The 18,821-nt window shown below is 37.3% G+C and overlaps 1 protein-coding gene across 1 annotated transcript in view; it reads left to right on the plus strand.

Moving 5' to 3' along the window:
- Nucleotides 1-18,821, plus strand: part of LOC129764628 (putative sodium-coupled neutral amino acid transporter 11) — an 82,007-nt gene that overhangs the window by 47,694 nt on the left and 15,492 nt on the right. Inside the window, exons 3-5 of the mRNA XM_055763891.1 lie at nt 5,679-5,861; nt 9,892-10,006; nt 10,964-11,219. Coding sequence (XP_055619866.1) covers nt 5,679-5,861; nt 9,892-10,006; nt 10,964-11,219 — 554 coding nt within the window. The remainder of the gene's footprint in view (nt 1-5,678; nt 5,862-9,891; nt 10,007-10,963; nt 11,220-18,821) is intronic.

The following is an 18,821-nucleotide window of genomic DNA, read 5'->3' on the forward strand; positions in this document are numbered from 1 at the left end:
ACAATAGTAATATTACAGAGACACGCACAGTCTGCCTGTTTACGAGTTACGATTTTACGCGCGAGTACAGAAGGGTTAAAAACAAAAATGAAAATGAATGAAAATTCAGTTAGCGAGTGAGCTAACAATCACCACACAAAAGGCGGACATTATTAATGCCTAATGCTGATTTCTCACACATATACACCCACAGCTCGATACAGGAATGGAATGAAAAGCGGAAGCGTTCGTTGTACGAGCAATGAGAAAGGAGAGAGGAACTACTGTGATTTAAGCTTCGCCATTTCTCGATAGTTCGTAGAGATATTAGCATTAATCGATAGGAAATATTTCTACTTGCGCATCTCAGTCCAATAGTTGATAATTGTTGAATGGAATAACGGTTTGCTACCAAGAATGTTGCACACAGAGAATAAACACGGTTTTCATCAGACACGTACCGGCATGAGCAAATACATGATATACGGTGGAACCCTAACCGCGGATAACGAAAATCTCGAATAACGCAAAATGGACTAAAAATGAGGTGCCAATACATAAAAAGATGCTTCAGCATGAAAACTATGTTTTATAAATACTGAAATCATTAAACTATCCATCTATAAGGACGTGTACACCTGTGGCCAAATAATATAAAAGCCATGACAAAAAAAAGAGAAATATTCTACAACTCACTGACAAATTCCTAGGAGGCCTATTTACTATTACTCTTATACTATTATATTATATTCACTATGGAATTCGCTGTCGCGAATAATCCGAACCGCGTCTCATCCGCTCGCGGATAGTTAGGGAACTGTATTTATATTGTCAGACATAGCAGGTTATCAGTATGAACCCACCTCACAGACGGAGTGAAGATATTAGTTTTTAGCGAAAAGGTTTATTCGATTTGACGACATTGAGCTTTCTATGACGAGTTTGGGAAGCGACAATGACTATAATGGATTTTTAGGTGGAATAAACACACTTTAAGGATGAAAATCACGCATAAAAAATAACTTTGATATGTCTAATATGTTCTATATCTAATATCTAATGGTGTCGACGTCTGGCTGCGATATCTATTTAGAGAGGCGTGTTATTCTTTGTAAGTTTACCAGACCTGAGGGCAGTTTCAAATTCTTCAAAATTCAAATTTTTTTTTACTCCTGAAGAAGTAAACATAACTAAATAACTGAAAAGTTATTTTTTAAATTTCGATGCATTCTAAATAAAATAATATAATTCCGTAGTTCTACGTCAAAAATGCGGTCGTGCCCTAGATACAACCCCTTACAATTTTTCTATTTTCTTAGGGTTAAATTTGAACAATTTCATATTTCCTGCCTCATGTCCATTAGATATAAATAATTCAATAAAATAATATGGGGTTATCGTTCACTGCATCGAACCTAACCTCAATCCTTTGTTCTTTTTATTTCTGACGTTATTTTTGATATTGCTGTAGTGTTTCATTTGAGCATTGTTAAGAAATTTCAATTTTTTATTACGCCGAATTGTTCTAATGATATAAATTATGGTATGTATACCATTGGACGGCAAATTTATCCAGCATTTTTTCCACTTGAGATATCAACAGTGCAAAAAGTAAAACAAGTGAGCAATTTCAGGATTAAAAAAGGTATGTTTTGCGAGCGAATGCAAAGATAAATAATTTTCTACCTTTTTCAACTTAGAAGCAGTGTTGCCACACGTAGGGGAATAGGGGGGAATATGCGCCGTTTTGTTCGATGACTTGTTCCCAACGAGATGCCAACTTCATAATACCCCTGTTATAGAAGCTCGCTTCCTTATTGGCAAAAAAACTCGGATAGCCAATTTTCACAGGCCTTTTCTGTGGTAGTCACTTGGTGCAAGGTCCGGACTATACGGCGGATGCAAAAGAACCTCCCATCCGAGCTCCCGGAGCTTCTGGCGCGTCACCAAAGAAGGTTGTGGCCTGGCGTTGTCCTGATGGAAGACAATGCGGCCTTTGTTTATAAAAGATGGCCTCTTCTTCATGAGTGCTACCTTCAAGCGGTCCAGTTGTTGGCAGTACAGATCCGAATTGAGCGTTTGGCCATAGGGAAGCAGCTCATAATAGATTATTCCTTGACAATCCCACCAAACACACAGCAGAACCTTCCTGGCCGTTAATGAGGGCTTGGCCACCGTCTGAGTCGCTTCAGCGGGCTTCGACCCCGACCGTTTACGCTTCACGTTGTCGTAAGTGACCCACTTTTCATCGCCAGTCACCATCCGCTTCAGAAACGGGTCGATTTTGTTGCGATTCAGCAACGATTCACATGCGTCGATACGGTCAAAGATGTTTTTTGCGTCAACGTGTGTGGCACCCATACATCGAGCTTCTTTGTGAATCCAAGCTTCTTCAAATGGTTAATAACGGTTTGATGACTTATCCCCAGCTCTTGGCCGAAATACCTTTCCAACAAGCTATAGTATGACTCGATACAATGAATATAACTAGAACTACGCGCTTACAACGACACCTCGCGGAAATACCGCAGGACTTTTTTGACAGCTTAATATATCCAAACCAATACGGTCTAAATAAAAAATGTCACATTGTATACTAATTTACACTTGTTTTCTCTCAATCAATAATGTTTAATCATTATATCAAGCTTTGAACTACCAAATATATCATAAAATAAAAGAGATGATTTTTGGACATTAAAATTTGATGCGAGGTGATTTGGACCATCTGTGGGGTGATTTGGCCCAGTGTGTATTTCATAAAAAAACATACTTATGTTTATACAAAGTATTTTGGAATAATGTTACAATTAGTAACAGTGTTCTGGGATCATTGCCAGGTGTCTTGGCCTGATTCCAGACCAGAAAAATTGGATTGAGACCATCTCGAATTCTGCATGGGTTTTTTCACTGTTGTTCGAGCATTTTCAAACACTTTCGATGCTTGGGCAAAGAAAATCCGTTCTTGCGTTGCTCTTTGTCTGCCCACCCTCTTTTTGTAATTCAGCGACATCTGGAATCAATTAGACCAAAGAAAACCCTCAAATCTGTAGGACCAATTCACCCCACAGAAATGTGTCCATGTTACCCCACACAACACGCAAAACTTAAAATGCAATTAATTTCATTTATTGTTATCAAACTTACAGTTTCGCTGCATCAAATTGTTCCTCTCCTGTAGGCGAACAGAACTTTACTGCACAGTATACGAAACGTTTGTTTAATCAGCGGAAAAACCTTAAAACCACGATCGGAAAACTCAGATTTTTTGACAATCAAAGTGCTTGCTGTGTTCTTGCTACCATTTCCTTCCACCTGTCGAATTTTACCAAAGGTTTTTTAACGTTAGTTACATACGGTTCAACAATAAAAGAAGATGACATTATAAAAAATCCAAGTTGAGCCGTACTTTTTGAGATAATGGGGTGGTCCAAATCACCCCGTATGTCCAACTCATCCCGCGTTACCCTACAGATTTATCTGGAATGGTATAGATTTTTTCGTTATTCTTTACACCACAGTATCGCTTGGTGCTGCAGATCTTAAAAGCATTGAGAATGCAATGATTGATCAGTTTCATAAGGATAAAATTCCTTACAAGGATCGTCTGAAAGGATTCGCGTCGGACGGTGCGACGTATGTTTTGCCCCAGATCAACAGATTGAATCGTTTGTTCCAGGGTGAAAAATATGAATTCACGAAGCTACATGAAAAGCTGAAATCGTGACCTGTTTTCTGATTTATCACCCTTCCTGAAAGACGGTTCACGTCAAAATATTGTTTCACAGCAATGTGTGGCGCGAAACGCCCTTCTCTCCTCGAATGATATGATTAATTCATGGTTTATTTCGCCATTCTATGATTTACATTTAGATACTACACGAAGCTTAAAAAAATCTATTTCTCAAGCATTGAAATGGGTAAAAACGGTTTTACAGGATCCAGTTTTTTTTTCAAGAACAATCTTCCAGTTTTTGAAAAATATTTTTGGCAACCCTGCTCTCCTCTTCCTCCAAGCGGGAGAGGAAGTCCTAAATGCCATGTTGACTAAATCCGGAGGACACAAAGTGCCTCATGGTGTCCAACTTCTTCGCTGCGGGGTGGAGCTGACAGTGCGAATAAATCATCAAACGTAGTTGCTTTACTGTTTGCGCCATGGCTTCTGTAAGTCATCTGTAACGCTGTACACGAAAAGAGTTGCTACGATGCATAGGATAGTCGCATGAAAAATCACTAAAATCAGTCCATCATTTTAATGCATACGTTATCATCACATTTCTTAAAATGAAAAGTAAATTTCAATGAGTCAATTCCTACGTTGCTGATACTCGCAAAGCTCAAAATTTCTTCATGAGATACAAGTAATTTCTCCATGCATCAATTGAATTGGACTTTTTTCGTCATAAAATTATACCGTAGTTTCAAAATGTCTGCGATTTCCTTTTGATCACTTCGGTAGCAAAGTGAAATTCACCCGAAATGAATGCAATATACTTCCTTCATTAAATAAATATTTGCTCAAGAAAATAAAAATAGATGGTCAATAATGGAGTTATCGTACATCGCAGGTTATTCGTTTTAAGACGTTTGTTGGTCCAGAAGAATGTTCAAAATAATCATCGAGCCATTCAGCATTTGCTTATGAAAAACGACCCATCAACCGTTTCGCATTATTCTATCGATGCAATTATAGAAAGAAACTTCTCACATTTATCACTGAAGGATTCTGCAGTTGCACCAATGAGTTAGAATAAGCACCGATGGCAGAATATATTTTCTTTATGACGATATTTCTGAATTACAAAACAAGAAAAAATCATTTACATACCATTGGATTTGTAGCACATTTTCAAAAATGCGGAGAAATTCAATGAGCTTATACCATTTCTGCGAAACGGAACAACTGATAATAAATATGCATGTGTCTAAAAAAAGGAGAAGACTCATATCAACGGAAGGAATTTCAGCTTCGCTGAATAATCGGATTCATATTCTGAGAAGAATTTACGTAAATATTTCTACTCTTAAAAATCATTTGCTAACAGTTTGCTGAGTTGTGGTAGAGTCACAGTAATATCCTATCTCAGTCTAAGCTTTAGCCATGCCATGCTATAATTCATGTCTTCATTGCCCCATATATAAAATCAATGTTCATCGCTCAAAAGCAGAAATCGAACAGCCTTTCTTCACAGAATTTTTTTTTCCATTCCGTATGATTGAGAACAGCTTTTCCCATCTGCCAATCCTCCATCACCCACAGAGAGACCATAGATAAACATGAACCTCAATCTATGATGGCTATTGTTATTTGATTACCAACACCCAAACACCACGAGATCAGAAATCAATGAACGTCCATCCTCGGTTAATTGGATTTCAGTTTTTTTTTTGCTGAGTTGAGTGCTGTCAACAAGTGGAAACAACAACGAAAAAGTGATTAGGATTCGAGCCCGCTATTTCGAAAACAGATGCACCAATGCAAGAGTGGTTCAACGTTTTTTAAACTCGTTAATAGAATTATTGAATTTATGAATTATAAATGAAACAATGCTGATACAAAAAATTACATATTGGTGAACCAAATGGGCTATAATCCCTTTACCAAATAAGTCTTCGGATAATGTACATTGATTAAATTTTGATCGCTATATCGATATGCCGTTTTGTCCCGTTGTTAATTTCCGTCCTCTCATTCACAGAACGAGCAACCCAAACAGGAAACGCTATCGTCACTTCCGCAGGCTTCATTCAACTACATCAACTCGATTGTTGGCAGCGGTGTGATTGGCATCCCATATGCCTTCCATCGCGCCGGATTTGGCCTGGGACTATTCCTGCTCATAATCGTCGCCGTGATTACGGACTATTCGCTGATTTTAATGGTAAGTAATGACTGTGGTTCGTTGGGAATTTCCGCTCAGCGATTGTACGTTTGCGAACTAAACTTCCATTAAAGGTAGCAGTTACCCGGGGAAGACTGTTTTTGTTGTACGATTTCCTGGCTATACCTGGAAGGAATGAACCCAATCCTTTCCATTCACAACATCCGGTACGTATAATGCCGGTCACATTGTGCCTCCGGGGGGAGCAATCTGTATCCGGCAGTCGTCGAGCAAACAGTCTTCTTCGCTTAAAATACTTTATTTGAATTGTCATCCGAAGACAAATTGGGTCTCGGTAATCACTTGGGAGACGTATATTCAGCATTCCATATGTGACACAGAAGCCTTTACAGAGAGAAACGTTCCAATGTACTTTACTGCATGAACGATGAATGTTCCATTTGGGGCTTATCTCTGCACCATAGATTTACTGGATACTTGAACCACGAAGCGTTTATTCAAAAGCTATGTCACAACATAATAAACAGTCAAACAGTTAAACATGAGTTATCAAAGCTTTGATGGTTTAAAAGAATTTTAATTGTATTCGCTTATACAGACATTCTTGACTTTCAATGAAAAGTGTTTATCCTGTGTGGCACATTAAGTGGGCATCTGGATTGGGAATCACATGTTGTGCAAAAACCAGACTGAAGTGAATCAATGAACTATCGCTTCATTTTCTAAGACGAATCCAGTGACTCTTGTCGTTACATTGAATGGTCAATTGTCAAGGGCATATTCAAGAAGGATAGTACTGTGTCGAGCGGCGTAGTGTGCGGGTAGCAAACCCAGCATTTTCCGGGGGCGCTGACCCTTTGGGGCGCCAAAATCCAAGAATTTTCAAATGCAATTTTTTCCCCACATTATATTTCATCTCTCAATTGAGTAAAAAGACATCCATCATGAGTAGTTGCTTCTTTCCGTACATGAAACCAAGAACCTCTCTTTGATTTTCGAAAAATTGAACACCCAACATCATATTACACAAATACCCGTTTGATTTATTTATTCGGTACGCATGCCTGGGCGCCCCTCCGTGCCATGCGATGTTTTACAGTTATTTAAGCAATAACACGTTCGTCGCCCGTCACCTAGATATGGGTGACACTTTCCTTGTTCAAATTGAATATGATTTTTAAAAGAAATTTGATGGAGTAGGCACCTAAGTGCGATTATAGTGATAAATTTGAAAATAGTGGTATTTTTTGGGGCACCATTTCCATTGTTTGCCATGGGCGCTGTCTACCCTCACTACGCTGCTGACTGTGTCTGAGAACATGTTTAATTTGGATTGGTCTGTAGCATCCAGGAGGACCAGAAACCAGTCTCCAGAAAATACACGCTGCGCTGCGCTCGAGTTTAATTTTCATCAGCACACGTTCACCAAAAGCACGTATTTTTTCTTGCTACCAAGTGCACCAAACTCAGAAACAAGTAAGCACAAAATGAACAGGGCGCAGAATTCAGATTCTAAACATCGCATCTCACTTGTGTGATGCCCGCCTCATTTTATACACAAACACACACATTAAATTCAAGCGCCCCTTTTGTCTTTGCTCGTTCTAAACTAAGCATAAAAACAACGGTACGCCTCCATACTTATCGAAAATTCCAGTATTTACCGAGTTACAGCCATTTTAGTGATGCGATATCCAACCTAGTACGGCCATAGCAATGAATTTCAAACGCGTTTTCTCGAACCTATTTTTTTTCAAACTGGCATACGCGATATCTCAAGTTCTACTGAACCGATTCATGTCGAATTTATATGAATACAATCTGTATGCATCTCTCTTTGAATCATCTCGTTTTGAACCGGATTTTGTTTTTCAAACGGTCGCTATATCGGTTTGGCATGTAATGGATGCATATATATATATATATATATATATATATATATATATATATATATATAATTTGGGTGTCGTAAAACAAATTGTAGAGCGGTTAGCAAGCTTCAATTTAATTGATAAAAAAATCTAGTTTAATATAAAATTTTAGTTGTTGCCCCTTTAACCTCGAGTAAATCGCGAGTAATCGGTCGAAATTTACTAAACATAGATTTAAGTTGAAATTCTGTATAAACAAATCAAGAAATAGTGGCTCCACAAAGCTCATGCGATTGAGCCTTACAAATAAATGAATTGGAAAAAAATAAATTTTTAGAATGAAATTAAAAATAAAACATTAAAAATTATTAACTTTCAAGTTTTTCACTTCCAAAATGTTATTTAAACCCACTAATTTAGATGTTCTACTACTATATCCTATACTAAATTTTCTCATCTCCCAAATGAAAGCAACAGAATCGTCTTCTGTAGCGTACTTTGTAATGTAGAGCCAGTTTGAGGCAACAGAATCTGAAACAAAAAAAAAAGTTCTATAACTCTGTCATTGTTGAAAAAAAAATATAAATGGGCTTTTCATTTAAAAAATATATATTAAAAAAGTGTTTTATTAAAAATATTATTATTTACAGTTTTGGGCTGTTGCAAATAAAACCAACTTGAAGCATGTTGAACTAGCATAAAGGAAAAAATGCTTTTTTCGACGGATTCTAGTTCATGTCATTACTCCAGAAGCCTGACGCAATAGTATGAAGCTTATTCGGTGGATTTTCCTCCCAAACACATTAATCCACTTAAATCTTCTGAGATTTTAGGCCACGATGAAGCAGGAGTTCAAATGAACCATGAAGAGACGAAAAATTGTTGAACATTGAACTTTTAATGAATGTTGATAACTTATTACAGTGTATTATCCATTACTGTGTGGTGACTGTAAACGAATTCCGTGAATGGTAGAGAAGAGTTAAAGAGATTTTTCTAAAAAAGAAAAAAAAATCGTCAGCAACCTGTGCGGTGCTTACAGCATATGGTATTTCATTCTTGTAAGTCCTACCAAGCGCTATGCTAACACCAGAGCTGCGAATGGCCGTAGTGGAATGTATGGTCCCGTGTGTGCATTTTATGCCAACGTTCGCGAGCAAACTTCCGGAAGGCAGAGGTTTTCTGTTTAATGTTAACTTAAGCATATTTCCATCCACCATTCACCACCCACACACATGATGGATGCTACACACACAAACACACGGATGGTGGCTCTCCCACAGACGGCTTTTTCGAGTGCGCTTCTGAATAATTGAAGTTGAATTTCCCGCTACATCACTTCGCAAGGATCGTCCCGCGAGGCACGCAGCTCTTGGCTTCGGTAAGAGGCAGTTTTTACCCCGCTCCAGTTAGTGCAGTTCTTCTGCCTCATGCCAGCGGAGCTGTTTGTTGATATAACAATGAACCGCCAAGTCGCCCGATGTTGTACCTTGAGTTTGCTCAAGATGAGGCTGGGGCAGTGAAAAAGCGTACCACAAAGATTTTCTTGTACGAAAAATACTCTCAACGGAGTGGTAGGTTAGTGCTCTCGTGAGCTTTTAATTATTGGTGGTATTTAGCATATCCACACACATGATTAATGATTCTGAAAGATCGCGTAAAATATGGGAGGAAGTCTGTTTATGGTGCTTGAATCTGACAGTTGTGTCGGTTGCAAACATGAGATTTAGAATATCCAGTAACAAGTTCATCGATTATTTACGTATGTACGCAACAGGATTCTATTACTTTGTTCCTTTGTCAATAAACTCAATACACGTTTTCCTCTCTTGAAGTCAGATAGGATTACAGGGAAAACAACGTAAACCTTATCTTGCGAGACGGTTCTGTTCTTATTATTCCAATGGACTCATGAGAGGTTATGGGTGGCTCTTCCAGATATTTGCATACACTCAATTTACCCTCATTTGAATTCGAACCCAACTTTTTTCTTATTTAAGGTAAAACGCCAAAATAAATCGAATACATTCGGATAAAAAGCTCATTGATTGAAATTCCAATTGCTATTCCCCATTCCATCATTACTTCGCGACCGTCGCTTCTTATACATGACTTTTAACTTTCACATTTTCAAGTAAACATCTGTTTTTTTTCTCTATTTTTCTCCTCCCACTCACCCCAACACAAAAACAACCCAGGTGCGATGCGGCCATCTAAGCGGAAGATTCAGTTATCCCGGCGTGATGGAGGCCGCCTACGGTAAAGGAGGTTACTATCTGCTATCGCTGCTGCAGTTCATGTATCCGTTTCTGGGTGAGTTTGCTCCGTTATTTCCGTTTCCCAGTGGTTCGGCAATAGATTCGGAGGTTGTGAGAGATCGAACAAGAGGGTTTTGTTTTCCTGCTACTCAAGTATTATCATCTCGAGTTATGTTGAATCTAAGTAGAAATCAATGTGTAAATAAATTGAAGTACAATCGAATCGGACAGATTCCACAAAGCTTCAACCTGCCCCACCCAACCCTGGAGGGGATTTTATTTGCGGAATATCTCTTAACGCTTTTGATTTTGTTGGCATAGCAACGTTGGGATGTATTATGGTTTATTTTATTCTCTCTGACAGCAAATCAAACATCACGTTCACCCACATTTTACAACATAAAATCGTACATCGTGTTAGTTACTGTCCTCCTTCAAATGGTGAACGATTCGCAGCGAAGGGAGTTTTTTTCTTTTTTCATTATTATCGTGGTGTGCTTTTTCATTTCTTTGATTATCTAAAAAAGAATCGCTTTCGTTTTATTTACACTTGTTGAAAATATGTGCCGATGTAAGTAGGTATTTTTAAATCCTTATCCACATTTTTTTCAGCACAATGAAGTATTCCGATATCATAAAACATATCCCCAATTACATGAAAAATTTATGAACCAGCATAATTGAATTTACTTCCAACCCTTTCCTCCCATCGTTTGTCTTTTGACATCAATCAGCAGAGCCACAGATTCTCAGCTTCTTGTCCTTAATGCAATTAAACATACATATTTTAGTTCCCTATTTATGAAGAGCCATCATCATCATCATCTCAGGCTAATATCTCATGCACTCCAACCTCCTGATTCGATCTCTCACATTGTGAACCACACACACGAACCACACGATGGCTATCTCTATGATACTTAAGTATATAAATCACTAATGATAACGCTTTACCCCCTCCCTCCTATGCTTTGTTTCATCCCAATCAACCGAACGTGGCGCACCCGAGCAGCGATGATATCCTACAATGTGGTGGTCGGGGATACGCTCTCCAAGGTGCTGGTACGCCTCGTGCCCTCCTGGGGCAGCTCGATGGTAGCGGTTCGCTTCGGGGTCGTGCTGGTCGTCACATTGTTCGTGATAATACCACTTTGTCTGTACAAGAACGTCTCGCGGCTGGCCAAGGCGAGCTTCATCAGTTTGGCCTGCGTGGTGATTATCCTGGTCACAGTCGTGTACAAACTGCTCGCGGGTGATTACGACGTTGTGTAAGTATGGGCATATGGTTGTGTGTATTTGTGTACTTGTATGTTTCGAGTCGTCCTTCTGTTGTCTGAAACCAAACATGCGAGCTTTGAATTGAATTAATGTTTGTCTTGTTAGTAGACTAACTGTACCCGACACGCGTTGGGATGCCTCCAACTAAGATTACGTTCCAATACAATTAAATTCATCAATATTTAAATTCTCTATGTGTCATTTTATTATTCACATGTGTTTGTTTTCAACACAAAAGTTTTAGAGAATAGTAAAAATGTATTGTATAATTCTCATCAGGTTTATTGAAGTGCTACTAGATACACAATTTTTTGGTTTTCCGTTTTGGTGCGTTCATGAATAAATCAGATGGCTTCGCACTCCACGATGTCCATTATTCCATAAAAATTTCCGACAATCGATCGTTCATATCGTAAGGCATGTTTGACATTGAAATTACCGAAGTGTAGTCGTCGAAACAAAACACTTCAGCCGTTTGGCCTGCCTTTTCTCCTTTATCGAAGTGAAACTGAATTACAGATTACAGATTTTGTGGGTTTTATACAGAATATACAGATTTTTTAAAATAACGTTCCGATGTTAGTAACGTTCTGATGGCAATAATAATGATAATCTTATGAGAGTAATTCCTTTTTGACTTTCATATGTAGCGTTCCTCATGTTCGATCTAAAGCTAGTGTTACAATGATGCAATAACATAGTTTACCTTTTTTCCATTAAGCATCAATGAGCCGTGTTTATGAATAGGGAAATGCCTTTGTGAGTAGAACTATCCAAATGTTCTTTCTCAAAAAGGCATAAAAACCCTATGGATTTTTAATGAAATGGAACAATATAAATAATTATATAACAATTCATTATAAAATATTATTTAAGGCTTCTTCTTGTGGATTTGTTTATAGAGATAACCACCTCCTTGAAGATGGCGTGCATCTGAGTATTTTTGAGTTCCGAGGGAAATAGTTGAAGAAAAATGAAAACTTTAATAACCATAGATTATTGATAAATAATAAAAATATTCATAAAAAAAAAAAAAAGTTGGAGAAGTAAACGATAATCAAAAATAAAAGAAAAAATACACACATACTCATACTTGAAGGTGTATGAACTCGAGGAAATAAGAAAACAACATACAGGGTAACTTCGATATAACGTACATTTTACTTTCAAAATTGTACGTTATATCGAAGCATAATAAAGAACTCTGAAACGTAGCTTATATTACTTTATTGTTACTTTATAATCAACTTTTCTAATGATGCTTCCCTTCGTTCTGTTGATTGAAGTTTGATTCATTTAAAATCCGGAATCACAAAACAGTTGTATTTCGGGATTGGTTAAAGTTACAACACAAGCTTTAGTATCAAAATACAGATAATTTATTGTTCTTTCAGAAAAAAAAAATATTTTTTTGTCGTTGGAAATGTGTACGTTATATCGAGGTAAAATGTACATTATATCGAGTGACGTTATATCGAGGGTACGTTATAACGAGGGTACGTTATATCGAAGTTTCCCTGTAATTGCATCGAGATTACGAGTAGCCAGAACGTCGCGGATCGAAAATTTGAGTGGCATTCCCTTTTTGCGAAAATTTTCTATTGAAGATAACCCGTTATTTTGAAATTCAGAGCAATACCATAAAATGTGATCAATATCATGGTAACGTGTACCGCAAATACATAGGTTACTATCACTGATGTTAATTCGAAAAAGATGTGCAATTGAGGAATAATGATTAGACATTAGTCTGCACACTACTCGAATAAAATCACGAGAATAATTATATCCTTTGAATCATGGTTTGAGGGAAACTTTAGGAATGACAGAATACAGCCACCAAACATTATCACTACCTTTCCAATTTGTCTGTCAAGATTGCAGTGAACGTTCACGGAAAAAAATGAGATATTCATCAAAAGTAATGGGCCTATGAAATAAGAGTCCTTCCATAGCGCCTTTCTTAGCAAGAAGATCAGCTTTTTCATATCCTGGTATCGAACAATGAGAAGGAATTTTCGAATGCAAGAGAGCATTGCTATTGGTCTATACGAATTATAATCAGACGCAGGTTTACCAGGTTTCAGAATAGTTATAACTTTAATCTGTCGCCACTCATGCGGAACAACGTTCTGCTCAAGAAAAACATTGAACAATTCTAACAAACGTTTCTTCGCATTATCAGGTAGATTTTTCAATAAGTTGAATTTGATCCTATCTGACCCCGGAGCCGAATTGTTACATGACAGAAGTGCAAACGAAAATTCAGCCATACTGAATCGGAGGCGCAATATCATCAGATGTCTCCAAGAAGGCAGGTAGTGCGGGTGCTGAGTCTGGGCATATCTTCTTGGCAAAGTCAAAGATCCTCCTTTCAGAATATTCAACTTGTTCATTTGAATCAGTTGAATTTTCAGATAGATCAAACACATCACAATTCAAAAAATGGTGCATTTGCTTGAAAGAGTCAAGTTTTGGTAGAAGACTTCTACAATTGCACTGTAAAACAGTAGATTTCTCTGACTCATCCAATAAATTAGGCATCGAAATTAATGAAGGAGAGGGGGGGCCACTTTGAAACCATTCGCTTAGCTAACTGACTGATAGTAGGAAGCCAAGCAGAAATGGGACATTTCAATGAATCTGAAATTCCGAAAATATCAAAGATCCATCCAACAATTGAAGAAAAGCAAATACCTCCTGAAAATGATTGGGGTTCAGGAACCAATCGAGAAGCAAATCTGGAATGACTTGACAATTCAGGGAAATGAACGTCATAGTTAGAGGATCCCCAACCAGGAGGGTTACTGTCGGAAAGAGAGAAACGATTTTCTGAAATCTTGGATACCTGAGGTGAAGCTGCCTTGAGTAAAAAGGATCGCTTAGAACGATCCTTAAGTGACTGTTTAAGTTTAATTGAACGGGATTTGTATTTTGGACAGTCCTTAACTGTGTCAGGAACACCTTCACAAAGAATGCATTTATCAGCATCCTTATTGCAAATACTTTCATCATGGTCGACTCCACACTTAGAACATTTAATTTTATTGCAACAGAAGCTTTTAGTGTAACTAACTGTTTGCAATTACTGGAAGACGAAGCTTATCAATGAGCACATAATTTGGAAGGACTGTGCCTTCAAAGGAGATTCTAAAAGAACCAGATGGGAAATATTTCTTCTCGTTGCCATCAATTATAAATTGATTCAGGGATCGAATTTCCCAAAATTTTCACATTTCACATGATGTTTTCTATCATGAAAAATACCCTCTGCTTTTTCGAAATCTGCTAATTGGAGAGATTTTTCCGAAACCACACCATCGATTTCAACAATGTGTGCCGGAATATACACTCGATATTCATCTGTGAACAAAGAATTATTAACAACTGCCTTAGCGTCTTTGCAATCCGAGAGCACAACACGAAGTTTGTCTTTATTCACTTTTGTAATCTCCAAGACACTTGAGTACTTAGACTTCAAATCATTACAAATTTGGGTCACTCTTAACGGTTTCCCTTTGGGACGGAAGAATACCACCCAACGATTTTCCGATGAACCCGAAACGTTCTGGTATTGTCGTATTCGAGAAAGATTCTTGGGGGGAACATTCTCAATGATTGGATGTTGAGGGGAATTAATAGGATTTTGAACCGAATTAAGTGAAACAGAATCAATTGTTGGTTGTGGCGAATTTAACTGTGATTTATTTTTTTTTTTCTTCGAAGGACGAACTTCAGAAAAACAATTACTAGGAGAAACAACGATGCTCATATCAACATCAGAGAGTTCGTTCCCTTCCATTTAGATAGAATTGTGTAATAAAAATGAGAGCAGAAAGAGCATAAAATGCCTAACACTCACACAAGATAAAACTTGTATATTTGTATATATATAAAAAAAATTTAAAAAATGAATTAATTAAGTAACACAAAACTAAAACTTAGCTGTTTTATATTTTCCAGAGGCAGGGGATCTTCAGAAATCCTGCTCCAAGGATCAATACAGCGGAAAGCTTCACACACATCGAAAAATACTTGAAAATTCAAAATTCGTATATCTACTTCGGGGAATTCCACTGGCAAAACAAATGGCTCCAATAACTTCACAACTTCTTCGAGAAATAGTCTTTCAAACACTGAAATGGCTTACAAGAAAAAATCACAAAGAAAATCTGCAATATTCGTTATGATGAAAATTATACGTCACCTTTATTCCACGGTTTGCTGATGTATACCATTAAATCATAATGAATATGAATTCTAAAAGTGCTATCGTGAAAATTCATTTAGCGTTGTTTTAAGGATTGAAAATATTTACAAACATTGATATGGCAAACATTGATTTGTTTTGACGTAGGGTTAACGTTTTCAGGAACTTCTAGGGAGTACAAACAAAAAAAAACGATTTTATGTCGATCGAGTCACGAGAATTGTCCAATTTTAAGTTTGGACATTTCATGAGGGTTCCATGATATTTGGCATCAATCGGTTTAGTTATTCCCTAACAAACTATTGCAATATAATAATAAAATTTTCGATAGGTAATATGTTAAAATGACATTGGAAACAGATTTTTTAACTCACCATAATTTGTGGAGATCGCATGGATTTTCCTTAACACATACTGGAAAATCGGTTCATCCATGTCAGGGAAACGCGAATTTAAAGTCATCTTTCGCGCAGCCAGTGGACAAATGAAATGAACTCAATTCAGAAATTATTGAAGCTAGAATCCGTCGTCAATCGTAACCAGGAGAGGTTTAACTAGGACAGAAACCAAACGACCAAACAACTACGACCCGAACGAATCAATTGAACGACTCGATGACCAAACTTTTCTCACTGTTTTGTTACAATATTTTTTCATAGTTTGTTGAGTTGGAAAAAATAACAGAAACACCAGATTTGACTCAGATCAGTTGGAAAACCAGAACAATTCATCGCACTCCTTGAGCAATATATGGCCAAAATAATACAAATCATGCATAGTAGTAAAGGGTGTGTCATATCAAATTGCATCACGGAAAAAACGCTGTAGAAATTTAATTTTTAGGAATTATATCTTTAGCTTTCGCTTATAATCAGATAAGAGTGTATAGATCACGTTGGCCATGCTTCACTGTCAATTTTTCGTAAATTTGGAAAAATGTCGTCGAACGAAAAAGAGCGTCGTGAATTAATCCTGCGCACTCATTTCGAGAATCCGGAGTTGTCACATCGGGACATCGGTAAGATGCTGGGAATCGTCCAATCCACGGTCAGCAGAATACTAAAACGATACTTCGAGAACCTAACCATCGACCGGAAGGTGAAGAACGGCAAAAATGGATGCTCCGTCAGTGAAAAAGATCACAAGCGCGTAGTTAAGCAGTTTAGACGTGATCTGAGAAGTTCGGTCCGGGATGTCGCCAATAAGCTGAATTTGTCAAGTTCATTCGTCCAGCGGACCAAGCAGCGGGAGGGCCTGCGTACATACAAGGTTCAGAAGGCTCCTAACCGCGACGAAAGGCAAAACATGGTGGGGAAGACGCGAGCCCGGAAGATGTACACCAGAGCCAAAGCACCGTAAGGTGCGAGTATACGGGCTTGGGCTCGAAGTATGAATAAAAAAAAATGCCAAAAGTTGTTTAATAGTTTTTATTTTACTGTCTAAAATTTTCAAAAGGATCGGTCTACTGGGCGAATTTCTACAGCGTTTTTTCCGTGATGCAATTTGATGTGACACACCCTTTAAGATCTGACATTGGAGATTTCGATTGGTATCATAATAAGCAACAAGCGATCTACATCGATATTGAAGATATAGAAACAAGAGCTATCGAACTGAGCGAGGGTAGAAAAATAACTTTTGGGACTATCTGTTGATCCGTCCAACGATTGGAGTCGTAGAAAAATTTTTGAATGAAAACCTAATCGATTAATTTGGAATGAACAAATTATATCAGAGACTGATACGGACAGTCAATGATATAATTTGCTCATTCCAAATCAATCGAGCATATGACTTCATGGCAACTTTATGTCCCATTTTCAAACTTTGACAGTTCTCCAGTTTTGGGTGTAGAACTACCTCTCTGAATCAAATTTCGGACACTCTGTAATAATAACTTGAAATGCTTAATATCCTGATGATATAACTCTAAAATTAACATCACAATTGGTTCTTTAGAGTAATCCTTTAGTTATATAATCAGGCATCAAGCAAAACAGAGGACAACTTCATATTACAGAGTGTCTGAAATATGAAGCGGTCCGAAATATGATTCAGAACGGTATATTATAATAATGCTAATAAAAAAAACATGTCCTTGTAACTCTGTTAACTTCCATTACGTTGTGTTTTCCAATGAAGCATTATATTTTTACTCTAGTATATCGCAACATCGCAACATCGTAGAATCAATAATAATTGTGCCTATCAAATACAAAATCTAAATTATAAATTATACACACATATCAATACAGATCGTCTGAGAAAAACTAAGATAAAATGATCGTTTGATACCAAAAACACAAAATACATTGTGGCAACCCTAGAGTCCATGTTCATCGCGCGTCTCAACGTTTCTGAGTCAATCAGTCATAAAACTGACCGACTGTCTGTATATTATTTTTAATACAGGCTATGCGACCTTTTTCTCACATCATATACTGGACAAAAAATGAGCAAGGCTGTAATTCAAAAAAGAAGCAAGGCTGTAATTCTGTAATTCTGTAATTCTGTTCTTCTGTTATAAATGAACACAAATGAACATAATTCTCAAGATTATCCGAAAATTGAATCTGCCAGCTGATAAATTCCTATTATCGGCAATTGGAGAATAATTCATAATTCGCATCAACTCACAACTCACAACTCACAACGCCGAATTGCAGGCAAAAAGATTGCTCTTGGCGTCGGGGACGAAAGCGTGTGTTTAGTGCCATCGATAAAACATACCCGTTTTAAAAGTCAAACAATTTGAACTTTTTTACCATATTTTCCATTCAAGCTAAATATTACTGGATAAATTCCCTGTCTAATGGTATATATCACGACATATGTTGCAGTAACGATTTTGAGTAATATGCGTTTGAAAACTCTTAATGAATCGTAAATTTTTTCTTAGAGTGACCGCCCTATATAGAAATCAAAGACATAATCCTACGTCAAAAATACGGCCTGTTTTCTGATTCACCTTTCTAACTGAATAACATACTGTTCCTTTGCGATTTTCTAGAAACATCACATACGCCGGATAGAAATATTACGATTTGCGAAAACAATGGCTACAAGGAAGAGTAGACAAACGGATAAAATAACTTGTTCTATAAAAGCGCTGCTTCGCTTCATTCTAATTTTAGAGACGAATGAACTCTCAGAGTTTAAAGTCTCTCTAATTCATTACCGATTACCGATTCTAATTTTAAATGTTGAAAGAATGAGTAATGTGTCGTTTATTCTCCACTATGTTTATTTGTAGTATTGCATACATTTGTAAAACCATTTTTTTCCGAGAGACGGCGAATGACCTAAAAGGTTAAAGCCGGCCGAAATAAATCAAACATAATAATAATAATAATAACCTTTCTAACTATATTTTCTGTGCACG

The sequence above is a fragment of the Toxorhynchites rutilus genome, chromosome 2 (genome assembly GCF_029784135.1).
Source record: "Toxorhynchites rutilus septentrionalis strain SRP chromosome 2, ASM2978413v1, whole genome shotgun sequence".
Classification (NCBI taxonomy): Eukaryota; Metazoa; Arthropoda; class Insecta; order Diptera; family Culicidae; genus Toxorhynchites; species Toxorhynchites rutilus.